The sequence below is a fragment of the Clytia hemisphaerica genome, unplaced genomic scaffold (assembly GCF_902728285.1).
Source record: "Clytia hemisphaerica strain Z4C2 unplaced genomic scaffold, Clytia hemisphaerica genome assembly, whole genome shotgun sequence".
In the NCBI taxonomy this organism is placed as follows: domain Eukaryota; kingdom Metazoa; phylum Cnidaria; class Hydrozoa; order Leptothecata; family Clytiidae; genus Clytia; species Clytia hemisphaerica.
The window spans coordinates 243,119-254,716 of record NW_027103247.1 but is presented as its reverse complement, the minus strand read 5'-3'; the positions used below and the strand labels follow the sequence as shown (position 1 = coordinate 254,716).

The 11,598-nt window shown below is 36.8% G+C and overlaps 1 protein-coding gene across 1 annotated transcript; it reads left to right on the top strand.

The window, feature by feature from the left end:
* Positions 1-4,407: 4,407 nt before the first annotated feature.
* LOC136814196 (uncharacterized) lies at positions 4,408-7,490 on the top strand. The gene is made up of 2 exons (XM_067070745.1): positions 4,408-5,053; positions 5,274-7,490. The coding sequence occupies exon 2, from the start codon at positions 5,276-5,278 to the stop codon at positions 6,449-6,451; it is 1,176 nt and encodes a 391-aa protein (XP_066926846.1). The 5' UTR covers positions 4,408-5,053; positions 5,274-5,275; the 3' UTR covers positions 6,452-7,490.
* The last annotated feature ends 4,108 nt before the right edge of the window (positions 7,491-11,598 follow it).

The window sequence follows — 11,598 nt, the reverse complement described above, 5'->3', positions numbered from 1 at the left end:
GTTTTTTTTAAATTATATTAGCTAAGTTCTCTTTTATCACCAGATGGTATAATAATTTTACTGTAAAGAATTTTGGCAGCTAAGACTGAAAGTATTCCTGCTCGAATTAGCTATAAAACGTCAAAATGATCAATCTCATTTTATAAAATCAAAATACTACGGCCCATGACATAGAGGTTTTGGCGAACGCAACAGTCTTTTGAATAACTAATTACTTCACATACATTACTTTCCCTAGCCAATAAAAACATAAATTATCTTGTCTCTAGAGGTAACTGCTGTGGAGTAATTTTAGTTTATTCAGCCAAAACAACTTATATTCAGTCAGGGCATTTGAGTTTTACTGATTGCTTCCCAGCGCTCCTTCCTTAGCTGTTTATCAAATTTCCACCAATGAGATTGCCACATTTCACACAGCCTTATTTTGGCACCCGTGGCGCAAGACGGGCGGCTGTAAAATCCCGCCACCCTTCATATATTTGTTTCAATCCGTGATCCTAAGGTAGCCATTCCTGGGTTTGCTTGTTTTTTATTTGACGCTTATCAAAATCTTCAATTTTAGGTCAAACTTTGACAAGCAATTGTTCTTTGTGTAGTTGAGCTATGAAATTAATTATTTTTGAGTAATTTAGAGCTTTCTTTTAGCTTTCCAACCATATATAATATGCAGGTGTAATATTCTACACTTTTGTCTAAAAATTCGTTTCAACTAAGGCCATTTTTAGAAATATTAGATCTGCGGGACACAAAAAATTTCACAACTCATCTTTGATTTCAAAGCGCTGCGGAGGAAAAAATGTTCAGACAGTGAAACTTTCCATATTTATCAGAAAATACCTGAGAAATCTAATGGTACTACTTTCCGAAATTAATTCTTTCATTAAAGTTATTATTTTTTACTTTTCATACTTTGACAAGAATTTTCAGCCTGAAAATGAGGACTAGAATTATAGAGAGTGATACCACTGAAAAATTTGACCCTTTTTTAGCCTAAAATAGTTATTTATATGCCATGGGGAATTTTTCCTCCGCAGCGCTTTGATTACAAAAATAGGTAGGTTCAGCAATTTTAACTTCCACTTTATAACGTTTTTATTGTTTTTTGCAATGCAATGTCTTCTTTTTCAAAAAAATGTCATTTCATTTCTTCCTTGAAGTGTTTTAGCAAGCCATTACAAAAAGAAGTTGATAAAAGTCTGCAGTCAAAATGAAGATATCTGGAATATCTTGACTCAATGCAAAAGCTTGAATTTTCAATTTTCGCAGTATATTTCGGTGCCATTTTATATGCCATTTCTGGGCTAAATTGTCAACCTCAAATGTCTAAAAAGGTGCTATTTTAGCGGAACCAAAATCTCAATATTTCCGGAACCGCTTATCATTAGGAGGTGTATGACCCCTCATTTTTTTTCTTTTTTGAAGCTCTTCAAGATGAACTAGGTTTGATTGCCACCAGAATAGTTTCAATGTGACCCTGGAATGGCTACCTAAGGCTTAGGTTTTTTCTCATCTTCAATTTACTGAAGAAAGTGGGAATTTCATGCGAGAGTTAGATTGTCAATAAAGTTAGGGGTCACTCACATATGGATTCTTCCCACGACTTAACGTCAAATTGTCGCTAATTTGAAAACCCCCCACCCCCACCTCTTAACGTCAAAGTTCAAAAATTATCAAAAATCTATGAAACTCTAAATTTTATCCTTCACTTTCTGCACTTTCATCGTTGTTTCGTCAGCCATCTTTAATTTCGCTACGGCTTGCTCAGGCAGTTTACATTTTAAAAATAATGGAGATAATTTCAAAACTTTTTCGGAAAGTTGCCGGAATTAATTATCTCCATAATCATAATCAACAGAAAAGCCACATTTCACAAAAAAAGACTGACCGTCGGCAAAATTTAAGGGCCGTGCGGACCGTCTGAACAAAAGGAACTTGAGACATAAACATCGGGACGTTTGTTTTGGTTAAGATTTCTGTAAAATAGCGGAGCGCACAAATATTTAGGTATGTAAAAGGAGGAAAAGAAATTTGGAAAGTAACATTTGTCACGGAATAAACGTATTAAAAATTGATATTTCTGGTGAAATTTCTTAGCGTCAAAGACTCTAACCCTTTGCGTCAATTTGACGTTAGTCGTGAGAAGAATCGATATGTGAGTGACCCTTTAGTGCTGTAAAAATCATCGAATGAAAGAAGAACTTTATTTTGAAGAAATGGTGCAAAAAAGTGAAACATGGAAAAGTTTCATGTTTTATTGGCTCAATCGTAATAAGGGATTTGGAAAACTTTCTATGCTTGTTTTTTTGCACAAACCCCTGTAACTATGGGCGAGCACCCTTTTGCTAAGTTGGCTGGAAATCGAAAGTGAAACCATTGAAAATGAAAGTAAAATCGGCCCGCACTCCAAATCCCATAATCTTGATATAGGAGTGAAGCATAGACTGCCAAATTACCGTCAACTGCTCTAACTTGGGAGGATTGGTTGAAACAAACAAATTGGTTGTTTTATAAAACTGATCAAACCGCAGCCCATTGATCAAACTTAATCGAACACTCAAACTTTAATTGTTCGATGATTAGTCTGATTGTTTGATTGGTTTGACAAGTTCAATAGTTTTTTTTTGCCGAACGTGATGGTTTTTTGAAAAAAATGCATTCGGGCATAGATTTCGATAAATTTTCCGGAGGCTCCTGCGGATTATCGCGAAACCCTCGTTTCACTCAAGCATGTATGAAATATCTTTCTAATTATCCGCCACCGCCGGCAGAGTTTGCGAGTATCCTGCGGAACTTTGCATTCTCCGCTTTTCACTCAAGCATGTATGAAATATCTTTCTAACTATCGGCCGCTGCCGGCGGAGTTTGCGAATATCCTGCGGAACTCGCATTTTCCGCGTCTCACTCAAGCACGTATGAAATATCTTGACGTTTCTACATTGTAACGCCTTCTTTTTTTATTTGTGACGTCAATTTTTTGAACCTGTAGTCGTTTGACCAGCGCAACGACTTTGATAACAAGATGTTCAGTTTCAGGTTGTAGCAATGAAGATTGGTTTAGATGCTTTGCAAGTATTCCGTATTCTTTTCAAGGCAATACCGCTAAAAACTCCAAATCGAACCGAGATCATCAAATCACATGCTGCTACATTACTCCAGAATAATGGTTGGCAGAACGATGGCGATCAAATTATTACCATACACAGGAAAAAATTTTCGATTTCCAAGGTTGGAAATTCAATATTTTTGGGTTGGAAATTTTGGTTTTATAATTGAAGGTTGAAAATTTGAGCGATTACCTTAAGCTGATTTGGAAAACGTAAATTACCCATAGGTTTTGCAGAATAAATCAATGACTTGAAAAATCAAGTGAAAAAAACCCATGTAGAAATGACAATTTTCCAAGGCTGGTTGGAAAACATGACTTTTTGGGTGGGAAATTTTTATTTTCCAAACAGTTCGGGAATTGAAAAAAAAGGTCAAAAATCGATGTGAAAATACATATTTTAGTAAATTTGATACCTCAAGTTGAAAAACTAGACTTTTTGGGTCGGAAATTTGTGTTTCTCCAAAAAGTTTGGAAAACGTTAAAAATCCATGTGGAAATTACATTTTTGTGAAATTGAAACTCTTTCGAATGGAAAACTAGACTTTTTGGGTTGGAAATTTGTTTTTCTCCAAACAGTTTGGAAAACGTTAAAAATCCATGTTGAAAATACATTTTTGTGAAATTGAAACTCTTTCGATTGGAAAACTAGACTTTTTGGGTTGGAAATTTGTGTTTTTCCAAACAGTTTGGAAAACGTTAAAAATCCATGTGGAAATTACGTTTTTCTAACCATTTTCTGCGCATGTCCTTGGGAAAACCACAAGCGATTTTTCGCTCAAAACTGTTTTGATATATAGCCAACCTAGATATTAGGTTATAATGTGAGCAGTCAAGCTGTAAGTTTCCGTCAGGTGAGGCGTCTCTTCGGAGCGGCCTCGGTCAATCGCAGTGAGTTCGCACAGTGAAGAACATAGGGTACTTGTGTCATAGTTTCAAATAGCGCCCTGCTGAGCTGTGTGAGTGATCTAAGATCAACCACGTATCTGTGCGAACAATAACGAGAGATTGACCGGGAGCCATCAAGCCTAGGCTAGCGAGTGACTGTTCACAAAAACAAAAACCTTGTTTAAGATCTCTTTTCCACATCTCTGCCATCACTTTTTGGATTTTGGCTTTTTTCAACGTGAATTTTAAAAATTCCAACCTTGTTAAATTGGATTTTGGCTTTTTTCAACCTGGATTTACGAAAATTCCAACCTTGTTAAATTTGGATTTTGGCTTTTTCAACGTGAATTTTAAAAATTCCAACCTTGTTAAATTTGGATTTTGGCTTTTTCAACCTCGATTTTTGAAAATTCCAACCTTGTTTAAGCTTGGATTTTGGCTTTTTTCCAACTGAATTTTAAAAAATTCCAACCTTATTAAATTTGGATTTTGACTTTTTTCAACCTGGATTTACGAAAATTCCAACCTTGTTAAATTTGGATTTTGGCTTTTTTCAACCTGAATTTAAAAAAATTCCAACCTTGTTAAATTTGGATTTTGGCTTTTTTCAACCTGGATTTACGAAAATTCCGAGCCATGGAAAATGCAAAATTTTCAACCTTGGAGAATGTCCCACATTTTCAGGTTGGATTTTCCATTGGATTTTATCTTTTTTCCAACTAAGAAAACTTGAAATTTCCAACCTTGGAAATCGAAAATTTTTTCATGTGATACACGACGTTGAAAGTTATCAAGTAAACATATTTGATTTCACAATTAATAATATACTCCTATTAGAGCACAATCTAAGAAAAACTAAGTTATCGTTACAACTGAATGACGTCCCATTGATATTGTTGCCGACGGAAAACTTTTGTTGTGGATCCTTGTTACACCTGAAATCCTATTTCGCAAGTGTCACTGCGTATGATATCAACCAAGTGACCATTGCAAAGTCATATCATTCACGATGCAAAAAATCTAAAAGGACGTTTTCGTATGGATTTATTGATGAAAAAAGTGGTATGTTACTTAGTACATTTTCCTCCCGATATTAATTTGTTATTATATCATTAACTCATGGCTTCAATAACTCATGGCTTAACCAATCCTTTACAATTACCCATTATTATTTGGATTAAAATTTTCTCAGCTAATCAAAAAAATTATGAGATGAATTCCTATGTTTTGGTAACAGGATTAACAGCATGAGAGGTTAAGATAAACATTTTTTCTCGTTTAGGTATGCGGAAACTCAATGTTGATCGAGATTACATCATGTTTAACAACGTTTCGGCATACAGCAAACGATTGATGAAATATATCGATAATATGATAACAATAGGAGCTGTCTCGTTTGAGAAGCTGAGTGAAATAGTAGAGGGCAACTGGGAAAGTAATAAAATCAATCCTGATAGAATAGAAGAGGCATGGTTTATTTACCGAATTTTAGAATTTATGAATGTTTTTCCGGAATGGCCACGTCATACTAGAATGGTTAAAGAAATCCAAGGAATAATTGACACGTTCAAGTTGCAACATGATCTCAACATAGTTTATGATTGGACTGAGAACAATAACATGAAACTAAATAGTTGTAAATTCGAACACTTGAAATACGGTAAAGATACTGAATCAAAAAGTTTATCAACCTATTTCACTAATAACAAAACTATAATTGAAAACAAAAACTCTGTCAAAGATCTTGGAGAGTGGATGAGTAGTGACTGCTCATTCACTGATCACATCAATAAAATGATAGAAAAAGCTAAGGACATTTCTAGTTGGATTTTGAGAACATTCAACAACAGAAGCAGTGATGTTATGATAACGTTGTGGAAATCCTTAGTTCTCCCTCACCTCGACTACTGTTCTCAGCTTTGGTCACCAAACAGCATCCACCAAATTGAACAGATTGAATCAGTACAAAAGAACTTCTTCAATAAAATCAAAGGCCTTAGCGCTTTCGATTATTGGGAACAATTGAAAATGTTGAAAATGTATTCTCTACAAAGGAGGAGAGAGAGATACAGAATTATTTATATTTGGTCGATACTAGAGGGTATAGTACCAAATTTCAGCCACACTGAAGGAGATGGCACTGTAAAAGGTGGTGTCTCGTCTTCAACTACAAGCCGTCATGGTCGAAAATGCGAACTACGAACAATCGAACGAAGTAGCTTTCGCAAATTTATTTGCGAGAGCTTAGCTGTACAGGGTCCAAAACTCTTCAACAGTATTCCCTCTGACATACGAAATATCACTGGCTGTTCAAAAGATTCCTTCAAGAAACGACTCGATAAATATCTGTGCTCTATACCCGACGAACCTCACACTACGTCGCGACAAACAAGATTGGCTGAATCAAATGCTCTTGTCCATCAAATAATACGTGTTGGGCTCAACGAGCTGGACAGATGAATATCATCAAATCAAACTGAAGTATACTGAAGTAAGTATACTTCAAGCAAAGCATTAGATTTGGAATCATTATGTCATTTCAATTTTCCAGAAAGAATGATTGATAGTCTATGGATAAATCACATCTGTTCCGAAGTTGGTTGTAAAAAACGATTTATTGTAATCGATGGAAATGAAAAGTTGTACAGATTCATTTGTTCAGCCGAAAAGAAGAAAGTGACGGGTAATAAAGGAGAAGTTAATGGATATGATATGTGTATACACAATCCGATTCGTGGTAATCAATTTAAGAAATCCGAAAGGCTTTGTGAAGAGCACTTGAATGGAGCGTCTGGGTCTACGGTTGAACAGTTAGACATTGGCCCGGTAACACGATCTATGACAAAATCACTGCCAACAGTTATAACCATGGGGGAAGGATGTAAACAAGAGGAAAACATAAATTCTATGCACGAACTGCAGGACAATTTTATATTTTTCGTACTTGTGGCTTCAAATTGTGTAATTATGAAATGTACACTGCAGAATCGCTATCAAGCATATTCACCTATCTTTTAAATTTGTTCGGTTCATGTCCTAAGAAAGAAAATTAGAAAGGAATTGTATATGACAGAGCATGTGAACCTGTGTGAACTGCACCCTTTTATAAATCGTTTGAGTGACGTAGGTAATAAATCAGCAGATAATCATAGAGGATTAAGTTACATAGTAGACTCTTTCCATGTGGAAAAGCATACACAACCGAAGTGTATTTTGGACGACCCTCGTTGCGCGTATCAACCAGATTTAGAAAAGTTTTCACATGTTTAAAAATGAACACTGAAGTTGCTGAACAATCTTTCAGTAAACTTAATCCGCTTAAGTTTGCTACGAGAAAAATGAGTTATGGAAAACGGTTAATGTTTTTTAAACTGATCGACCACGCATTTAATAAAAGACTAACAAAACGATTCGATGTTTGAATACAATTTTTATACATGCAGCACGAATGGTTATTTTTACGACCATGGTATAAGTTACATTATATATCACACTTCAAAAATACAAGCAAACGCGGAGAATGCGAAGCTCCACAGAATATCCGCGATCTCTGGTGGCGGCGGCGAAGTTTGAGATCACACTTAAAAAACACAAGAAAACGCGGAGAATGCGAAGCTCCACAGAATATCCGGAATCTCCGGCGGCTGCAGCGAAGTTTGAGATCACACTTAAAAACACAAGCAAACGCGGAGAATGCGAAGCTCCGCAGAATATCCGCGATCTCCGGCGGCGGCGAAGTTTGAGATCACACTTAAAAAACACAAGAAAACGCGGAGAATGCGAAGCTCCGCAGAATATCCACGATCTCCGGCGACGGCGGCGAAGTTTGAGATCACACTTCAAAAACGCGGAGAATGCGAAGCTCCGCAGAATATCCGCGATCTACGGCAGCGGCGGCAAAGTTTGAGATCACACTTCAAAAACACAAGAAAACGCGGAGAATGCGAAGCTCCGCAGAATATCCGCGATCTCCGGCGGCGGCGGGCGAAGTTTGAGATCACACTTCAAAAACACAAGAAAACGCGGAGAATGCAAAGCTCCGCAGAATATCCTCGATCTCCGGCGGCGGCGGCGGTGGCGGCGGCGGCGAAGTTTGAGATCACACTTCAAAAACACAATAAATCACGGAGAATGCGAAGCTCCGCAGGGAAACTGCGGAAAATTGGCCGAAATCTATGCCAAACTCAAAAAATGTAGTCCTCCAAAACAAAGGAACTGCTAGATACAATCTGTCGTCATAATTACGGCGCATTCTATTATGCACGTTTTGAATGGGAAATAAGTGGCTTCAATTTCTCTTGCCTGAGAAGGGTTAAAGTTTCACCTCTAGCCCTTTGGGCTTGAAACTCAATGGTCAGGGCTTCCTTTCACTTTATTGATATTGCGCGAAGCGGCAGCGTGGTGCTAAACATTTTGGTTTCACTTTCAATATCAAACAAAGGTCTTAACTTAGCAACAGGAAGCGCGTACATAAATGGGGCAGGCTGGGTAGAAAAATCTAAACATAGAATTCCAAAAAAATACCGATCATCCATGTCGCTTGTTTTCATAATATTTAGATAATATTAAAACCTTTTTGTATATATTTGGTTCTTCAAAACCCCCAGTTTTGCGCGGTAATCTAGAAAGGCCTTTAGTGCGGAATAAACAAATAATTTCAGTGGTTTAAAATTTGGTAAAAAGTTTAGTAAATTCAACCACATATCAATGTTTTGATTTTTCAAGCGGGGATTTCTGTACAATGATAAAATATGGCTTTGCTGGAATGGACACCATAACAGCAGTACCTGGGACTTCCCTTCACTTGCCAGATGATTTCTTACTAACTTTTTTGATACTTTTTGAAGGCTTCTTTGTTCGTCTCAACAATCATCCAATTTGAGAAATCCGATGATGGACCATGACTTTGATGCTATTTGAATCAGCTCTCCTAAGAGGAAAGTAATTCGGCAGCAGTGGCTCGTCCGGTAGTGAATTGAGAAAATGGTCCAATTGATGTTTAAAATTAGTTTTTGAGCAGTTTTGAGGTTACGGATGGATTGTGACCTTCTGTCTGGGACCTTCTTCTGACAGGGAGTCTCTCCATATGTTTTTTGCCTTATGTTCACCTCTTTTAGATAACATTTTCTACCCAGTCTCTGGTTATCGTAACTGAAGATGCCACCTTTGTTTTCAGCATAGTTAAAATTTGGTACAAGCTGTTCTAGGATGCTCCAGGTGTAGATAATCCTGTATCTTTCTCTGCGCCGCTCCAGGCTGTATAGTTTAAGTTCTTTTAGCTTCTCCCAATAGTTGAGATGTTGAAGTGTAGGGATTCCATTCAGGTAAGATTTTTGAAGTGATTCCAGTTGTTGGATCAGATATCTTTTTGAAGGTGACCACAGCTGGGAGCAATATTCAATGTGTGGTAGTACCAGTGACTTCCAAAGAGTTAGCATTACTTGACAATCTCTTGTTTTGAACGTTCGATGGATCCAAGCAATGATACTTTTGACTTTCTCAATCTGGTTTGTGATGTGTTTGCTGTATGTCATATTCACATCCAGAGTGACTCCTAAATCCTTCAAGTCCATCTTGGTTTCGATAGGAGAGCCAGTGTCTGAGAGGTAACTTGAGTGTTCTTCATTTTTTCCGTATTTAAGATGTTCAAACTTCAAGCCATTGAGCTGTATGTTGTTTAATGATGTCCATTGGTACACCACATCAAGGTCGTTTTGTAGAAATTGAACATCAGTGTTATTAGAGATCTCCTTCATTAAACGTGTATCATCGGCAAATGAAGATAGAAATGAATGTAGGATGTTAGTGTCAATATCTTGGATCATTATCAGGAAGAGAAGTGGACCAAGAACTGATCCTTGGGGCAAGCCAGAAACGACTTCTGCTTTTTTGGAGAGGATGTAGTCAATAGATACTTGTTTGGTCCTACCGGTAAGGAAGGATCTGATCCATTGCAGTAATTTGCCAGTTATACCATTTCTCTCAATTTTATGGAGTAAGATTGTATAATCTACACGGTCAAATGCCTTGCTGAAGTCAAGTAAATTAATGTCAACGTTACGTCCTTTTTCAATGTGATGGATGAGTCGTTCTGTGTGCGAAAGAAGTTGGCTAAGACATGATCTTCCAGACCTGAATCCTTGTTGATTATTGTTAAAGAGGTTGTTTTCTTCTAGGTGATTTTGTAGCCGTTTTCTGACAATCTTCTCGAAGATCTTATTTACATGCAAAGTTAATGCTACAGGTCGATAGTTTTCAGGTAGGCCTTGGTTGCCTTTTTTAAAGATGGGTGTGATGAAACTGGTTTTCAAAAGTTGAGGTGTGTAGCCTTTGTTGAGTATATTTCTCCAGATTAGAGAGAGAGGGGCTGCAATCTGTGACTTGACTTGTTTTAAGAAAATTGCAGGGAAGCCGTCCGGTCCTGTTGCTGCATTGGAGGATAAAGTGTCGATCTCCTCTATAATATCTTGCTCTGAGAAGTCGATATCACTTAGATTTGGTTGATTTTCGGTGATTTCTGGCAAGTTGTAGTTGGGTAGGGGTTCCATAAAAACAGAGGTATATTGATCTTGTAGAATCATTGCCATTTTTTGACTGTCATTTCTCAGTTGATTGGTTTTTGGATCCTTCAATGGTCCAACTTTCGGTTTGTGTTTTGAAAAGCGTTTCGCGTACGAATAAAAATCTTTTGGATTGGATTTTATTTTCGAAGTAGCATTTGTTTCTTGGTTCTTTCTTTCATTGGAGTATGATTCTTGAAGTTTAAGTTCAATATCGATAAGATTTTGGTGTATCTTTTGAGTTGGTTTCCTTTTCTTAAGCTTGAGGCGTTTTCGCATCAGCACTCTTCTATCTCTGGGTATAATGGTTTTTGTTGATTTCTTTGACATTCTTGAAGGGACTTGATTTTCAGTGATAACGTTTATGCATTTATCAAGAAAAGTATTATATTGTTCGTCTTGGTCTGAAATGGGGTTTAAAATAACATGCCAGTCAATATTTTGTAAATCTTTTTTAATATTTTCCCAATTAATTTTGGGACTGTGAAAATTAAAATTGTCAAATTTGTTGTGTGAGGTTTTCTTGGTAAAATTTTTACAAGTTTTGTCGAAAGTCATATGGGTTGCAACTTGGACCATATGGTGATCTGAATGAATGGTAGGAGTGACTTGGTAGGTAGTCGAAAACCATATCTGGATTGTTTGTTAGTAAAAAGTCTAAAATATTTCCGTCTTTATGTGTTGGTCTCTGTATTGTCTGATTTAAGTTTAGGTGCATCATAAAATCTGTTAAAATATATAAAAGCTGATTGTCACAGCTTGTTGTTTGTGTGTATGTATCATTGATCAATGTGTGTGGAATATTGAAGTCTCCACAAATATAAATGTCTGGGGTGCAGTCGCTAATGGTATCAATCTTTGAAGTTATTGAAGCGAGCATTTGAATGAACCCAGGACCATCTGATTTGTGAATTTTGTTGGTCGGTTTTCTGTAAAGTATTCCAAGAATAACATTAAGTTGCTTAGAGTATAGAAGGAGAGCTTCGTTTACCCCATTGGAGAATTCCAATAGTGGTTCGAAAAGAGGAGCAATATCATCCTGTAAAT